A 19,149-nucleotide genomic window follows, 5' to 3' on the forward strand; every position below is an offset into this window, starting at 1 on the left:
ACCAAGGTTTGTTGCTCAAGGGAATGATGGTAAAGCACAGACTCAAGGAGGCAATTTATGGGATAAAACAGTCTCTATGTGCTTGGTTTGGCACATTTAGTGAAATGGTAAAATATTTTGGTATGACACAGTGTCAAGTTGACCACTCAATATTCAGCTATGATTTTGAAGTTGGGAAGATTTTGTTGGTGGTATATGTAGATGACCTTGTTATAAATCGTAGTGATAGTTTAGGAATTGATAGATAGAAAGCCTTTCTGCATGATCATTTTCAAATCTTGGCAAACTGAAGTATTTTCTAGGAATAGAGGTTGCAAGGTCAAAGCATGTCATCAATTTGTGCCAAAGGGACAGAATAGTTGGGTGCTAAACTAGCTAAAACAACCATGAAGCCAAATGTCAAATTAAATACTAATGCAAGTGAGAAATTTCATGATCCTAAGAAGTATAGAAGGTTAGTAGGTAAGTTGAACCATCTAACAATTACCTAGTCGGATATCTCTTTTGCAGTTAGTGTGGTTAGCCGGTTTATTCAAAACCCTCGAGTCCCACATTGGAATTCAATCTTGAGAATTGTGTGGTATTTGAAGGGAGCTCTAGGCCGTGGGTTGTTGTACAAGTTTGAAGGATGCCATGAAATTGAAGGTTACATTGATGTAGATTGCTCTGGCTCAATATTTGACAAAGATCCACTACAGGGTGTAGTACCTTCCTTAGAGGGAATTTAATGACATGGAAGATTAAGGAACAAGTAGTGGTAACAAGGAGCAGTGTCAAAGCTGAATATAGAGCTATGGCACATACAACTTGTGAGCTAGTGTGGTTGAAAACCTCCTTTAGGAGATAGGGTACTCAGTTAACAACCCCAAGAAGTTGTACTGTGACAACCAAGTTGTTGCCCATATCCAATCAAGTTTTCCATGAAAGAACAAAGCACATAGAGGTTGATCGTCATTTTATAAGAGAAAGTGCTCAATGGAGTGATAAGTACAGCACATGTGAAATAAAGAACTCGGTGGGAAGATTTGTTTACAAAAGAGTTGAGTTGGGGAAGAGTGGATTACATATGTAACAAGTTGCGACTATATGAAAAATACTCACCAGCTTGAGAGGGAGTGTTAGAGTCAGTCATGGGCATTTTAGTCTTTATCCATTGCTTTCTTAATAGTTTTTTTTCTATTTTGTCTCAACTTAAGTTGTGTCCCATATATAATTAGGGACATAAAGTCCTTTTGTATCTTTGATCACAAAACCTATAAATAAAGAGTTGGTCAGTTGGGAGAAATATTGGATTCTCTCTAGTCGTTTCTCTCTATCTTCTCCTTCTTCTCTTCTCTTTTATTTTTCGCTAGGACTTAACCATTAACACGGTGGAATGAAGATGTTCAAAATATAATAATATTAAAATGAGCATATATATACAATTATACACCTTATTATGACACTAATAAAATAAAGTGTGTGGGGAGCCACCAGTCACATACAGATCATGACAGAAAACAGAGGCATTATATCATGTTACAATATAAAGTTAAGTATTCTTTCAATAGCATATTTACCACACATTATAGATGCAAATGCAATTATATATGGTAAGGACTACAAAATGGCCCTAAAAGTTAAACTCGAATATAAGACCATATTAGAGTTGCTACTTTTGGAAAAGTATGACAGCAATTATAGTAGTAAGTACCTTAGATAAGGACAAAGAAATAGCATCAGTTGTAAATGGGGTTCCCTCCTTGAGCATATATACTGCAGTCGGTGATGGACTTTGGGATCCCAAATGGCTAAAAGAAGCAGAAGCCCATGGAGGTCTGGTACGCATATACGACTTTGCCATATCCACAGGTGAACCAACTTCAACTTCCCTTTCAGCAACCTGAGTGGGATTATCTAACATTAAATAGAAATGACCAAGAGATAGTTCTTGAAAAGGAATAACTTGAAACAAATGAAACTTGCAAAAATTCAACGAGGAGGTATCAGCAATGGGTAGGAGGACTGAAGAATAACTTGCATAGAATCTTCAGATTACATTTGAACTAGACAACCTAGTCAGATTCTTGTGCTTAACATAGGATAAATACTTCTATGAAGCTGCTGAAAATGAATTGAAATATGCTGATCTCTATGCAGAACATAAAAGAACTAGCTAGAAGAACCTATCATCATCTTCAATTCATGTGCTACACCAGAAATTTCAACAAATATAACAAGTATTACTCCGGATGCCCAATCCCCAAAACATGACAGCCCCGGAAAAAAAATATAAAAAAATACATGCCAGAGAGGATGAACCTCAATAAAAAATCACTGCCTCACATCCCTTTCAGCAAGGTTTCCAGAAAAAAGAATTATCAGATCTCCAAAAAAAGAAGGTTCTCTTCAACCAAGAATCTCATCTCTTTGGCAAGGTAATTAAGCCACAACAGGCCCAAGGGTCAATTTCTCATCCACCCAATATCAACCAGAAAACCATCCTACAATATGTACTTCTACAATCTTTAAATACGCCTCCAATTTTTTGGTAATAAAAAAATAAATTTTATTAATGAAAAAAGATGGAATACAAGTACAACTAGGAGATATTGAGAGATGACCCAGCAAAAGGAAAAAAAAGTTACATAAACAAAGAAAACAAACAACTAGTTTCATCCCCCCAGTTCCAACTCTAAGACTCACCATAAACCAATCCCAAAAGAGTCTTTACTATCATCTACAAATCCTTGAAGAATCATGATCCAGTCCAAAATTCTTCTCCTAATAATTGAGACAAGATGGTTATGACACTTGTTGGTACTCAAAAATTATTCTGTTTCTCTCCTACCATAATTCCCAACAGATTGCAAAAGGAACACAACTCCATGCTTCCTAAAGATAAAAAGCTCATAGCTAATTAGAGGGGGCTACTTGAGAATAATCACAAGCCTGACTGGATAGAATTGAACAATTAAATATTACATAGAAAAATTAATGTTGAGATCTTCCAGATACCAGAGACAATTTTATCTTAGAAAATGCTAAAATAAAAATATGCCTAACTTCAATATCAAAGCATATAGGTAAGGATTTCTCAAATTTAAATGTCCAGAAAGATGACCCAGTTCCCTGAGTAGTGAGTAGCTTAACACAATATTCTGAAAACCGGTGTTGTACCCTAGCTCCTAAATGTCACAAGTAAACAAGTTGATGAAAAGGACATTTAATTATGAAAAAACAATCTTTAAATACTCAATGCCATAACCTATATTCCTGTAAAAGAAACTTAATCAAATATTAATACCATACGACCACAGGCAGAAGGTTTCAGATAAATGAGAAAGTGCTTTCAGGAGGATGGACAATCCTTAGAAAGATATGGAAGACATGGGAAGAGGCATCATATCTGCAAGACATCGTCTGCACTTGGCTTTAGAGCATGTAAATGGAACAAGGAAAGACATCAACAAACCTAAAGCAACATTAGCCAAACAGTAAAAAGTAGATGGAATTACTTAGTACTGCAGAACAAAAAGAAAAGCAATTTGAGAACAAGTCCTAATAATCTAGCTTCCAAATAAGCTAATTACTAAGATAAAAAGGAACTCCAAGAGAAAGCAAAGAATCGCTGACATGTAGTTGCTTACTAGAGTTGAAGGAAAGTTAGCTGAGAACTAATCCATGCAATCTAGCTTCACTAATAAGGTTACCATTAAGATAAACAAGAACAGAAAGAGATAGGAGAGAATTACTAACATTTAGTTGTTTAATAGGTTTCAGAGTACAGGTTCCATGGTCCACTACTGTCTTTGCACTAGATTCAAATCTCTTCTCTTCTAGCCATTTCTTTGCCTCCATAACAGCTGTATTGCGTAGACTGGTGACATTTCCTTCAAGTGAAGAAGCCCTAGGAGACAAATTATAGTTATTGGCTAAGAAAGAATATGCAGCAGATGACTTTTTTGTATGCCATTGCAGTTCTGAAGAACCTGCCAAAGCAATACTACTTCCAATTATTCTGTCAGCCAACTCATTTTGTCTTCCATCTTGTTCTGTAATGGTTGGACAGTCTACAACTCGTGATTGAATAATCTTTGTTAATCTATCACACTCATCCCTGGTGAAATAAATACCAAGACATCCATTCAGAAATTCAAAGATTAAAAGCAGATGTTAAATGAAATACCATTTTTTACTAATATAAACATAAATATTTTGCAGCAATTTTGTATATCAAATCTAATTAAACCACAAAAGGAATTACCCATTTTCATGACTGGTTCTTGTGCATGGTTTAGACCAAAAACAAGGTCACAAATTCCATTTCAAGGAAAATTTGGGTAATGGAGATTTTCCTGGGGCATTTAGTGGGAACTTTTAAAATTGCCTAAGACCATACTTATTCAGGTGACAAGGTGAGAATAGGCACCACCTAGGCAGTTTTTTTTTTTGTTTTCGACAAAAAAAGTTACTTTTTTATGATTAAATAAAAATTTATTAAGAGCTATGATTTGTTGATTTTGATTCATACTAATGTGTTCCATATTTTCAATTTCTTACTGGTCTATACTGAAAATTATGAAACAAGGCCAATTATAATGAGGCTTGCATTTAAATACACATTATACCATTAATTCCATGAAGCAATATCACTTCAAATCATATATTTCCATATTCCACATACAATATAATCAACTCCTATCAGCAAAGTAGAAAGTTCTTTTTATAGATACAGAAAAAATTTATTAACAAGAATCAAACAAGTAAAAAGGCATATTTAAGACTGAATTTTCAGGTAATAAGAATCAAACAAATAATCAAAGAAACAGGTCAATAAAATCAACACAAAGGATCAACACAGAAAAAAATACTGCTAAATATGATATATTTAGAGAACAAATAAAACACAACAGAGTATACAACATATGATGCAGTGCTTATTTGCTCTTTTCCTTTTCCTTGCCTAAGAAGGCAACCAACATGTATGCAAAAAAAAAAAAAGAAAAAAAAAGTATAATATAAAGGAATCCCCAAGAAAACATCATATTGCTCCCCCCCCCAAGGAATAGAACATGGTATACAACTATGCCTAAGACTTCCACTTCGATGGAAAAACTATAAAAATTGAATGTTGAATGTTTGTGTGGAACTTCGAGAAATGTTGATACAAACATAATCAATATACAAGTACAAAAATTTTAAAGTACGAACATGCTTGTAAATGGTTATATATGTTCATTTCTACTCAAACTAATATCCATACAAATGTAGTTTCAATTGAGTATCTTTAAAGTTCAAAAAGACAAGGCAATTTATATGTTAATCTTCTGGTTTTTGTCATATTTTTTAAAAACTAATAAATAAACTAAAGTTCAACTCAACTCATCCTTAATCCCAATTATTTGAATCAGATACACGAACCCTTTCCCACCATTCTGCTCTATCAAGAGGCATCTTAAATCATGACTTACCATTTAATCTACACTTTGGTCTTCCCTTTGATCTTTAGAACCTTCTAGCAGCACCATGCTACCAAGTCACCCCTCACCAGTGCAGTCATTGTTCATCTATTCACAATGTCACATGACCAAACAAACCATCTCAATCAACTTTCCATCATCTTGTCCCAAAATGGTGTGACTCCTAAATCCTCTCCAAACTGCATATTCTAAATATATCCTTTCTTAGAAGTAATTTTACTAAAAAGTAACCACCACAATAGGCAAACACAGGGCAGGCACAATGAGCTGCCAGGCTGCAAGAGACAAAGATAAATCATTCCATAGGCTAACAGATCGCAGAAATTGCACAATGGACAGATTAGATAAGTCATTGGTGGCAGCATCCCAAGACCCAAACTTGTATGTGTTGTTGAAAATTCTATTGTTTCTCGGGCCATACTGTTGTGGCCACCGGTTTCTGGGTCAGCTGCTCAACTGTCTGGGTCGACCGGTTCGGACGATTTGATTATTAGGGCAAATATTATTACCTATTCTTAGACTTTTAGTCTTGTATGAGGAAAGAGAGGCTGGTTGTCAGCTAAGCAAAAAGAAAGAAGAAAAGAAGGAAAGAAAGAAAGGAAAAGGAAGGAAGAAGAGAAAGGAAAAAAAAAAACGGAAAGGAAAGGGAGAAAAGAAAGAAAATAAGGAAGAAGGGAAGGAGGAGGAGGGAAGAAGGAAGAGGAGGATTTGGCGTTCACTGGCGACGACGATGGCAACGGTAACAGCGAGGCAGTGGCAACAGAAACACAGATCAGATCTCAGATCTGAGATGTCAGAACTGAGATCTCAGATCTGAGATCTAATTTCTCTTCAACATCTGCAATCTTCTTTTTCTTCTTCTTTCTCTGCCATATCTGGGATCTAGCGATCTCAGACCTGAGATCATTCTTGTCTCAGTACCTCCGCTCTCTGATCTCCTTGCAACTTTATTAAACCACAAACCACTGTCTGGGTGGGTCGATGGTTCAACTGCCCGGGTCAGCAGTTCTCTGACCAAGTCAACGTTTTTTGGTCCAGGAACGGGTTAAGGGTGAAACAGAATTTGTTGCCTAGACGGTTTCCGGGCCAAACGGTTCAACCGTCCGGGTCAACATCTGCAATCTTCTTCTTCTTTCTCTGCTGTATCTGGGATCTAGCGATCTCAGATCTGAGATTATTCTTGTCTCAGTTTCTCCCCTCTGATCTCCTTGCAACTTTATTAAACTGCTGTCCGGATCGATGGTTCGACTGCCCGGGTCAGCAGTTCTCTGACCAAATCAATGGTTTTTGGTCCAGGAATAGGTTAAGGGTGAAACAGAACTGGTCGCCTGGACGGTTTCCAGGCCGAATGGTCCAATCGTCCAGGTCAACGATGGTTCAAAAACACTGATCCACACAACAGCATCAGGCATACCTCACACAAGCTTTCCTTTGTTGCTCAAACCCTGAGGTACCCAAGATCACTAACAGCCTAAGGTGCAACCCAGTAATAGCTTTGCATCTCTCAAAAAGCACAGCCAGATTTCTTGAGCCATAGGGCAGTGAATAAGGAGATGGCCCACCTTTTCCAGGTCTTTTGCACACATTAGACAAGATTGGTCTTGAATCTGCAGACCTCTTTTTAGCAGGTTATCAATATGTTGTTAGGCATTTCCCTGATACAGAATACCAAGCAGAAAGCTAACCTTTTAAGGTACAGATGGAGTGCAGCCAGATTTCATGAGCCATAGGGCAGTGAATAAGGAGATGATCCACCTTTTCCAGGGCATTATTAGACAATATTGGTCTTGAATCTGCAGACCTCTTTTTAGCAGGTTATCAATCTGTTGTTAGGCATTTCCCTGATACAGAATACCAAGCAGAAAGCTAACCTTTGAAGGTACAGATGGCCTCCAAATCAGCTTACAAGCAAAAGCTCTGTGACCGAAGGGTCTCAGGTTTCTAGCAAAAGATCCGACTGAGAAAATCCCGCTTCCAGCACCACTTGAGCAGCTCCACCACACTCCCTAGCTCCCAATCATGAAAATTTATGCTAATCTGGGAACCCAAGCCACATTACCACCCTGCCTTTGATATGACTCAGACACATAAGTTTCTTCATTGTCTGCCAGCAAACACAACTGTGGGAACAGCTGTTCAAAAGGCCTGCATGTGCCCCATCACCTAGCTTGTAAGAGGTACCTTTTGAGAATGCATTCTAATTTTTTATAATACCTTTCCATAAAGAGCAGCCATGGGAAGAAAGAGGATCATTTTAGGTCCAGCCTCCTAAGGGCACACCATATTTTGCAGCAATTATCTTCCTCCACCAATCCTCTCACTCAACTCCAAACCTCCAGATCCATTTACGAAGAAAGGCAACATTAAACCCCTTGATTCCTTAATGCCAAGCCTACCCACTTCAATAGGGAGACAGATTTGTTCCCACCATAGTTTTCAAGGCACCAAGACAAGGCTAGGCAACAGGGGAGCACCTTGTCACTTAGTCGCCTAGGCGATTGATTTTTTCAAGTAAAAGACATATCCTAGCGTAGTTCCCTAGGTTCCATAACCATATTTCCTTAATAATTATCCACAATTTTCATGAGAAAAGTATAAACTTCATGTTAAAAGTATAGAAAATCAGCATATTCATGAGAAGAAAAAGAAGAAAGAAAATAGGCTGAACCCCTATTTTTGTTATATGAAGAAAAAACGAAAAAGGTGGAAGAAGAAGTGGCAGAAGAAAATGTGTTGATTAGACAAAATTTTAATTTCTTCCTTACTGGTTCAAGTTTTGGAGTCTTTGAGTGTTCAATACAGCATTTAGTAATGTCTGTTGATTAAATCCTAACAAATAAGAAAATAATAAAAAGAAATTAGTATATAAACACACAAAATGAACAAACAAATGCCTCTCTCCTCGTGTGTATGTCCTTTGTAAGGACTGTGGTGAAACCCTACCCCACTTACTTTTATCCTGCTCTTTTGTTTCTGGTACTTGGGAATTTCTTTGTTCTCTCTTTGGATGCAGATGGGCTCCCCCACAGGATGTGGCAAGTCTATTCAGCCCCTCTTCCTGAGGCAACAGAAGAAAAGAGGAAAGTGCTTATGGAAGGCAGCAAGAGCTGCTACAGTATAGACTATATGGGAGGAAAGAAATCAAAGACTTTTCTCAGAAAAAAAGTAAATCAAAGGAGGAAGATATTGAAGCAATAAAAATCAGAACTGTACATTGGGTGATGACCATAGTGCTATTCAAAAATTTCTCCACAAATGAGATTCTAAGAAGCTGGACTGAAGTAGCACAAACAGATGTATCCAAAGAAGTTGAGTAGAATGGAAGCCACCTGCACTGAACAAACTAAAACTAAACTTTGATGGGAATTCTTTTGGTAACCCAGGAAGGGCAGGCATAGGGGGTGTGATTAGAAATCATCTGGGTGAAGTGGTGGCACTCTTCTCAGGACCAATTGGTATCGGTGACTCAATACAGGCTGAATCTCTAGCTCTACATCAAGGTCTAAAGTTGGCTGAGCAGATTGGAACAACAGACTTAGAAATAGAAGAAGACTCACTACTGGTCATTTCTTGGGCTAAAAACATCACATCAGCACCTTGGAAGCTCAAATTTATCTTCAGAGAAATTGACATACTTGCAAGGAGGCTCAACTCTCCGTTTGCTTGGGTCAAACGGAATGCAAATGGGTTGGCGGATACCCTAGCAAAACAACGGGCAAATAGATCTACCTTGTACTGGGCAGAACTATAGCTGTTTGTATGTGTTTGCAGACTGGGTTAATGCATTACTGCAACCTATAACTATTATAACTGTTTGTAACTTTTTCTCTGTTACTAATAAAATTTTTTTTCTGATAAAAAAAATAATGTATTTTATAATTATAAACTCAAAAGATTAAGAGTATAAAAGTATTTTATAACACTGAGTACAAAATGTTCGGCAATTAGGCAATTAGGCAACTATGGTTCCCGGCAAACTGTGTGGCTTTTGTTTTCCTCCTTCCAACCTGCCACAGAAAGTCTCTTTGCATCTTCTCAATCCTTCTGCAACTTTTGAAAGAATAGGGAATAGTGACAAATAATAAGTTGGTATACTGTTCAACACACTTCCAACCAAAGTACCAAACTTTGCCCCCCTTAGATAAATACTTACTTTCCACAAGAACAGCCTTTTCTCCATCCTTTCTAAACCTGGATTTCAGATAGTAGAAGAAAAATTCCTAGCCCCAAGTAGCGGGCCAAGATACTTCAATGATAGATAATCTACCTTACAGGCAAGAACTTCAGCCAACCTCTCCACCTAACCAATTGGGATAATGGAGCTCTTTCCCTAGTTAATTTCCAAACCTGAGACTAGCTCAAACCACATTAGGACTCCAGACAGAGTGGTAAGTTGGACTCGAGAAACCTCCAAGGAAAATATTGTTCCATCAGAAAAATGCAGCACCTGAACCTTCACTAGAGATCATTCCAAAACCCTCCAACAGCCCCAACTCTACCATCCTCTAAGAAAACTGGGTCAGAATATCCATCCTGCAAATGATGAGAAGAGGGGAGAGGGGATCCCCTTGTCCAATCCCTTCAAAGCTTTTGAAGCCCGAGCTATGGCCACTCACCAACACAATGAAGAGTTCGTGTTATATGTGCTACGATGATGAGTATGTGTGCCATCTGTTCATATCATGTACGCTGGCTGATTTCATTTAGCGCTTCTTTTCCACTCTTTTTGAATTAATACATTTTCACCCAAGGAACCCGCCAACCTGGCAGAGATTTTCTATTGGACAAAACTCCATGGAGGCAAGAAAGCTAATTTAGTTTGGATTTATATGCCTTTTGCGGTATGTTAGGGCATTTGGACGGAAAGAAACAGAAGATTGTTTGAAGGTAAGGCCCAAAGAGTGGAAAGAATGGTGGCTCATAATGGCAAACTAATTGTAGATTTCGTGCTGGTGCTGCCAGATTTTGCTCAAGCTTCCAGATCAGAATTTGGAGAGAGGTTCTGGGATTTATTAGAAATGCGAAATACTGTTCCTTTATGCCTTTATGATTAGTTTGTACTAACATGTTGCCTTTTTTATTATCAGCAAAGGTAAATTATATTAAGCATTATATAAAGCTTGAGTTTACAATTCTGTGGGTAATTTACCCACACCCATAGGAATAACCAAATACAACTAGAACTGCAGTGACCAAAAACCAGCCGTACAATTTAGCCCAAAGTGCTGCCTGTTTGCCCACTGTTTAGCTAAAGCACCTTCCATGCCATTTGCAGTTCTTCTCGCCCATTTAAAAATAACACTCAATTCCCTAGTTAAACTTTCAATTTCCCTGATCCTTTGCCAGTAAGCCTGAGGAGTTTGGCCATGGTCCAGGAATCAACCACCTGAGAGTCCCCTCCCACTTCTAACCTCTGAAAACCAAACTGCTTTGTGAATTTCAGCCCTTGAAACAAAACCAATAATTCTTCTGCCAATGGATCAACTTTCTCTACAGGACCGGAAAAAGTACTAGTATCTCACCTTCTGTACCTCGAAATACACCCCCTAATCCAGCCCGCCTTCATTTCCCAAAAAACTTCCATCAAAATTTAGTTTCACAGCATTAGGTATTGGTAGTTCCATTCCATAACCACCCTTTCTTTCTCTTGAGTTAAATTTGCCACTTCCATGATCTCAAAATGTCATTAAAGGAGAAATCATGGAAGATTCCCAAGGTTTTTACACAATGTGCAAATTTTATCTTAATGGTTTTTATGATCTTCGACTCAGACCTATTCTCATTGCTTTCCACAGGATACTTCCTCTCTTATTTGGCTGTCTCAGGAAGTTTGGATCAAAGAGACCCACCACATCCTGGAGAGGAGTCCACTTGCAACCAAAAGGAGAACAGAAATGCTCCCAAACACGAAGCATAAAAGTACAGTGAATAAACAAATGGGAGATACTTTCTCTACTAGCTTTGCAAAACCAACAAACATGAGGGGAAAGGCATTTGTTTGGCCTTCTTTACTGCAAGAAGTCACAGGTATTAAACTTCCCAAAAAAGATCTCCCAACAAAGGGCCTGAAATTTTAGTTAAATTGGCTTGCTCCAAATCTCTTTTACCGGGAGGTTTAAACGCAAGGTGGTAGGCTGAATTAGGTTATTGAGAAAGGAAGCACATGTGAAGATACCAACCGTAGAAATTGCCCAAAACCTTCTGTTCTCTGTTCTATGATCAACCTTCTTATATTCAGCTCCTTGGCTTTTTGGATACCTTCAATCACAGCCAAGATTTCTGCCCTCAAGGAGTCTCCCACATCTATTGGCCCAGAGTAAAGGGCAATAACACCTCCCTCCTCATTCGAAAAAGAACCTCCAATACCTGAAGGGCCTGGATTCCCCTCACTACTACTACCGAAATTCAGCTTAATAAACCTGCTAGGAGGTGGAGCCCAAACAGACCTTAATAACAGCTCTTGGGAGAGAAGAATCAGACACCTCCTTCCACTTTCTAAGCAAGTCATTTGTGGGAATGTCACCGAAGTTTCTCAAGGATTTAACCTAATGGATCACTCTGACAGTAATGGCTTCTATGATTGCTTCTCTGCTCCTTTCCTTGTCTGAAAAAGTTCTTTGATTCCTTTCTTCCCATATTGTCCATCATATTGCCACTCTTGTACACCTCCAAAGGGTTCTCCCCGTCCTCTTTTTCCAGTTAACAAAGGAAGAATCAAACAAGCCTTGAACATTCAGCAAGGGGTTCCAACTGCACCCAAACAAAGAGAAAAACCATTCCCAAATAGAAAGAGCAAAAGGGCAGGAAATAATAAGCGGTAGATAGTATCACCATTAGCCTTACAAAGGATGCACCAATTTGGGGAGAGGCACCAATTTTGTCTCTTTCTTTGAAGCAGATCACAAGTATTAATTCTTCCCAAGAAAACTCCCCAATAGAAACCACTTACCCTAGGAGGAATAGGCTTGTTCCAAACCTCCTTCATCGGAAAGGCTAACATGAATTATTAAAAGGTTGGGTCAAAGCAGAAAAGAAGGAAGCACAAGAAAAGGAACCAGAAAAATCAATTCACCAAATCCTACAATCTGACTCTGACAGGTTCAAGAATACCCCATCCAAATAGTGAAGTAAAACTGAAACACTACTTAATTCAGCCTCCCTAAGACTCCTTCCAAACCCCAGGATCCAGGCATTGCCTGAAATTGAGCTAGAAGGTAACAAAAAGGAAGACACAGGCTCATCCTTAAAGATAGAAAGTCTAAAAAGGGAGGGAAATTGTTCCTTCAGCAGGAGGTCACCCAACCACACATGTTCCCAGAAGTAAGGGAAATGGGTTCAGATTTATAGTTTGAAAAAGTAAATAGCAAGGGGAATTGAGTCTTTAGGTGTTGTTTTCCTAGCCAAAGGACTTCCTAAAATAAGACCTTGTTCCCATTTCCCACATCGAATTGAATATGGTTGAGGAAGAAAGGATAAACCTCTTGAATTGCTTTCCAGGGAGATGATGATAGAGCATGAGGGGCTACTTTTGCATCCCAGCCATTGTCTAATCGCCTATGTATACTTACAATCACCTTGTGCTAAAGCCTTTCTCATTCCAGTGGAAATATCTAAAGCCATTTTCTTGGGAAAGCTGTATTTTCCAGACTAAGGAGGCATTTGATAACACTTTTCAGACATCTCACATGTAAAAACTTGCTCTTCAGACCTCAAACGCATTTGGGTTTGTGTCTGAAAGAATGATCCGAAATGCCTTTTCAGATCTGAAACGGTAACACTGCAGCCCAACACTTAACGCATTTCAGATTTGGCCCATAGTCGAAAATACCCCCAAATAATTTTGAAAAGACATGATACTTCCCTGTTTTTAACCCAAAACTAGCTCATTTGTATTCTTCCTCTCGAACGAGAAAGACACTCGCCACACTGCCAAAGCTTTGCCCCAGGTATGTTCAGGGTTCAAATCCGAGCTTACATCTCGTTTTGCTTCTTCACTGCCGCAGATCTAAGCTTCCACTTTTCCTGGAATGATTTTCTAGGGTTTCGATTTGCTTCTTATTTATCTTTCTTTGTTTTGGTCATTTCTCCATTTTTGTTTTGCTTATCCTCATTGGATATCTCCACTTTTTTGTGTTTATTTCCCTCTCACCTAGTGAGATAAGGACTATCTACATTGGTTTCACCCATTTCTTGTGATTGTTGTTGTCTCGTTGCTGTTGTTATTGTTACATACTGAAAATTGCTATCATTTTATTGTTCTTGTTGCAATTGTCTTCTTTAAGTTGGTGGCTTGTAAAAAGAAAGACTAACAAAGGTCGAGTTTGCTTCAATCTAAAAGAGCTTAAAAACTATGTTTTTGATGTAAAAGTTATGAGTGAAACTTGATCCTAAATTCTAACAGAAACCGAAAAACACCTTGATTTGGTTCCAAATTGATCTTTATGGAAATGCTTGATGAATGACATAATGCCATGAATGAATCATGATGAGGATTGAAAATATAAAGAGCACACATGTGACTACAGTACTACACTTCCTAATAAGCTACAAAGAATAGAAGCAAAAACCCTTATGGAATTGTAGAAGGATTTAACTGAAAACTCCCCACTTTTGTTCCCTTTCCACACTAGTGCATCCCCAGTCTGCAAATTCAAAACCTGGGACTGAAACAAAACCAAAAGAGTCCCCACATGTTGAATCTCCCAATCATTGAAGTCCTTTCTAAAGGTTGGAGCCCAGCAAAAAGCATTATCCACACAAAAGCATCTGCTACCACTGCTTCTTTATCTTCAGCCAAATTGAACAAGGTAGGAACATATCCTTAAGGGAATTCTCCCCTGACCAGGCATCCAACCAAAACTTAATCCTTCTCCCATTCCAAACTTTAAATCTAACTTCCCTTCTGAAAAGAAAGCTTTGCATATACCTTTCCACAGACTGCATCCATAGGTTGACATGGGTGGACCACTACCCCAACCACTTTAATCCAGCCCATATTTTTCTGCTATTACTATTCTCCATAGGTTGTCAGGTTCAGCAACAAATCTCCACAGCCAACTTCCTAGCAGAGATAGATTGAAGGATTTTAATCTCCTTAACCCAAACCCCCCTTGATAGGGGTTTACAAATCTGACCCCAGTCAACAAGATGATATCTATGTGAATCCTTCCAACCCACCCACAAAAAGTCTCATCTTCCTTTTTCTAAAACCTCTGCCACTTCCGAAGGGATAGGAAATAGGATCATGAAGTGTGTTGGCAAGTTTGCAAGGGCACTCTTGATAAGTGTTACCTTTCCACCTTTGGAGAGATACCTTGCTTTCCAAGTAGCCAATTTCTGATCCATTCTTTCTATTATTGGACTCCAAATGGTTTTTAAATTGCATTTGGCTTCCAGAGGCAACCCTAAATAATTAGACGGCAGCTGACCAACCTTGCAGCCTAACAAGTCTGCCAAGCACCTTTGCGACTAGAGTGAAAAGGAATGGGAATAAGGGGTCCCCCAGTCTAATGCCTCATTTTGCTGTGAAGAGATCTCTAGCAGCTCCATTTATTAGGATGGAGTAATGCATCGAGCTCAGGCATCCCTTGATCCACTCTCCATCATTCCCATCAACCAACTTTGTACATAACCTCAAGAAAGAGAGACCAATCCACATAGCCAAAGACTTTCTCTAGGTCAAATTTACAAATGAAATCTTCCCCCCTGGCTTTCCTTTTTTTTCGATACACACTCATTTGTCACTTGGATTTGTTCTACAATTTGCCTGCCTTCCACAAAGGCCCATTGAAATGGTAAAACCACTGATGGTAAGACCTTTTTCAATCTGTCTGCCAACACTTTAGCTAAGATTTTGTACAAACTTCCCACCAGACTAATAGGTCTATAATCTCTTAGTGATGTGGCCTCGTTCTTCTTCGGTACTAGTGCAATAAAGGTGGCATTTGTTCCTGGTGAGACCGTGAGACCTTCCCTTTTTGGTGGAACTCCTCAAAGACCTCTAGTAAATCATGTTTTAAGAACTCCCAACAGTCTTGATAGAAAGCCAAAGAGAACCCATCCAGTCCAGGGAACTTTGATCTTTCCATTTAAAAAACAGCTTCTCTAATTTGCTCAATTGCAGAAAGCCCAGGATTGATCACTTGTTAGCCTAGTCCAAGGCCTAGCATCTCTTGTCTACCCCAACCACTCTAGAGAAATTAGCTTTGAAATGGTCTACAAAAGCTTTAATGATCCGCCTTCTCTTCTAGTCTCCTGCCCATCCACCTATACCTTAGTAATAAAGTTTTTCCTTCTTCTCCCATTTGCAAGAGAACGGAAAAAACTTGTATGACCATCCCCTTCTCGAAACCATTTGCATCTAGACTTTCACCTCCAAGAGATTTCTTCCTTCCTTAGAAGTTCCTCCAAGTCTACCCTCAATATCCACTTTTCACACCTTCATGTTGATGTCGTGTACTCAGATTTTTCTATTTTAAATAAATTCATTTTCGTTTTGTAATAAAAAAACAATTATCAAAATATCCAAGTTTACGAAACAGCCAGCAACACTATTCAAATAAAATACTTTAGATATTAAATTCTCAAAGAATAGAGGAAATTTTCATGAAATGAGTATCATGTAAGTGATACATATCCACATTACAGAAAGCATACCCTTTAAAGTTGATGATAACCAAGAGAGGCATATATACACCCAGATATGCATCTTTGACGGCATGTACAACTTGCACAAGTAGTTTACCTTGAAAAAACAAACATGAGTATTTTCTTTTACCACTCAATACTCAGTAACACTATGTTCTCTTTCCCACATGGGTAAAAGGGTTATGCCTTCTGCTGGGTACTTCTTCTTGGTAAGTAATACATCTTATAATTCTTTCATGCAGTGCATCTTTGAAAAATAACAATTCAAAATCCAGGCAGTTTCAATCACAATCAAATAAACATTGAAATCATGGCCTTCACTCAGCTGTCCCACATAAGCAACTATAATGTGAAACAAGACAAACAAAGAAACAATAGAAATCTAAATTACCTTGAAAATGTCTCCTGCATAAGCATTCGTTCAATTGCAAGTTTGGTTTCACTTTTCTCTACTATAAGTTGCGGCTCCTTCTCGACAAATGTATTCTCTTCAAGTGCCTTCTCATTCTTCTAATATATGCAAAAAAGTCAACATCGCATGACCAGAAAAACCAAAGTTCATAAAATTTTCATGATCATAGCCATAAATGCTATAGATTTATGAAATAAAGAATGACATACAGAAGCCAAAATTGTGCCAGAACGACTCTTAATAGGTTAGCCCCTGCTGCCTAATTCATTGATACCATTCATTTAACTTACATATTGCAATCAACTTCCCTCAGAAAAAATCCTTGATGTGGAGAAGCTGAAGATTAGTTCCAAGGCAGCAGTAATACCTTTTAGTGAGAAAGAGCAATTCTTGACTTGATGTGGACGATGAGACAATGGAGTTGATGTCAATCAAAACAGAGGACTTGTGGTGGTCAAATAGTAGCAAATGTCCTGTAATGAGGGAGAGGTTGGAGAGTGAAACTTTGCAATAAAACTGATGGAGCTTCCATTCAACCTCTTGAAGGAATCAATCATCAACAGGATTGTTCAGACATTGGGTGGGATCATGGAGAGCTTTGAGATGCATGATTTGCATGCAGTAAAGGTGAAGGTAGCAGGAGTACAACCAGATGACATCCCTGGATCTGTGCAACTCTTCTCTGATGGACTGTGGAGGAAGGTGTGGCTGCTAACGGAGGTCAAATTGGCGTTGTGGGAAGCATGCTCCAAGGAAAAAGACGATGGTGAGTTGACATGTTCGAGTCAACATGGAAGGAGGTGAGAGGGCAAAGGTGGAAGAGGAAATGTCAGCTTATCTATGGAAGTCAAAAAGTCAAATCCAAAAAATCTCTCTGCTGTTGGTCCTGAAAAAGAATCATTTTCAAAAAATCTTGAACTAAGGGAGAATATGAACAAGGATTTATCCTTTGCCTAAGTAGTTAAAAAAGGGGCCAGCTTTGATCAGGTAGGATCCACCTAATATTAAGAAGGAATTAAAGACCCTCTCGAACCCAACCGGGTTTACAGCCAGACAAGTAGAGTTGAACCATTCTAATGAGAAAGCTGAGAGGACCGGCTCATGTGACATGTTAAGTAGTCACGTGAGTCGGGTTTCTTTGACTCCGATGGGAGACCATAATAGTGGTCTATCTTCTTCCCCAAGTGCACACAAAAGGCTGGTTTGAAGAACTCAACTAAGAAATCATTACAGAGGGTGCCCAGGAGTAAGAACAAAGAAGAGGATTCTGGTAAACAGAGGATCACCCGAACCCAAGATACTCTAGGGCTCGATCAGAGGAGATTGAGGAGTAAGATGGAGGTTGGTGTTGACTGCAATATATCGGAGGATGACAACAATGTGTCTAAGACTGAGTCTGAGGTTGGCAGCTTGGGATAATGAAGCAAGGGAAGGCGAAGAGGATACTTCCAATACAGCTCTACTCTTTGTCAATGAACTGGAAGAACAAAAAGAAGAAAATACTTCTATTCTGCAGATTTCTACAGTCCAGGAGTTCAAACAAAATTGAGTACAATTTGGTTGCTAGGGAGGATAATCAAAGACCTAATCGAAGAGAACAAAACCAAATACAAAGCTGTGGGCAGGGTGTCCATAAGTTAATAGTGGACGATCACCTGCAGACTCACAAAAATAATCCAAGAGGGTATAAACTACAGACTTGTGGGAGAAATAATGAGTGTGCACCAAGTCTAGATAACTCCTTGCAGCAAGCTCTCCCTAGGGTGGTCAGTAAATCCCAAAATCCTAAACTGGACAAGAGTACAGAGGCCCCTTGTTTGGTAACCATGTCTGGAAAAACCTAAGATTCCTTTCTTCCCAAACTGTCCAACAATTAGCAGCTCTTGTGCATCTCCATAAATTCTTCCCCTCTTCGAATTATTTCTTCAAATCAACTCTTCTTAAACTCCCAATACAATAACTCTATTTATAGACTCAATTATGAACTCAGATGTCCCTTTACAGACTCCAACTCTCCAACTTCAACTAAGAACTGACCCAAAACATCTTCAAGTTGCCTTATGACTAAGACAATCTTTTTATTATCAATAACTTAAACTTTTTGTTGAGTTGGGCCTAGTTGTTTTTATTCTTATTTTAATTTATTTAGTTAGGAAGTTGTTGGGCTTTAGGCCCATTAGTTTATGTTTTTAAGTTGTGACTGTTCAGCTACATTAGTAGCTGCCCTACTAAGGGCATCCTTGTAATATCTCATCCTTTAAGCATAAATATAATGAGGGGTTGGTGGCTAGGGTGAATCTATGAATCCTGGTTGACTTCCTACTCTTTTCCTCTCTACTGCTGAAATCTTCATCTTCCTCTTCTTTCCCTTCACAAGAAATTCGACTAAATCTGCAATCGGCGATTTCTACTTGGCATCAGAGCAGGCCGAAGGTTCCACGAGTTGTTTTCTCATGCAGCCCTAGATTGGCCAACTGCATGGTGATTTAAGAGGATGATCGAAGATCTCAGGTAAGCCCAGTTTTTGGATTTTTTGGTGGATCTATGTGCCCTGTAGCTGGTCTAGGGTTTCTCATCAAAGTCAGGAAAAACTGGAGAAAGGGGAAGAGTCTTGTTTCTGTTGGACTC

At 38.7% G+C, this 19,149-nt stretch overlaps 1 protein-coding gene across 1 annotated transcript in view; it reads right to left on the bottom strand.

Annotated features, from left to right (window-relative positions):
- Window positions 1-19,149, bottom strand: part of LOC148843774 (flocculation protein) — an 86,644-nt gene that overhangs the window by 37,950 nt on the left and 29,545 nt on the right. The window contains exons 3-5 of the mRNA XM_088957595.1: window positions 16,501-16,619; window positions 3,739-4,099; window positions 1,694-1,882 (exon numbers count right to left, since the gene is read on the bottom strand). Of these exons, the coding sequence (XP_088813721.1) occupies window positions 1,694-1,882; window positions 3,739-4,099; window positions 16,501-16,619 (669 nt within the window). The remainder of the gene's footprint in view (window positions 1-1,693; window positions 1,883-3,738; window positions 4,100-16,500; window positions 16,620-19,149) is intronic.

This window comes from Nelumbo lutea, chromosome 8 (assembly GCF_056320005.1).
Source record: "Nelumbo lutea isolate HS-2025 chromosome 8, American lotus-T2T, whole genome shotgun sequence".
Lineage (NCBI taxonomy): Eukaryota > Viridiplantae > Streptophyta > Magnoliopsida > Proteales > Nelumbonaceae > Nelumbo > Nelumbo lutea.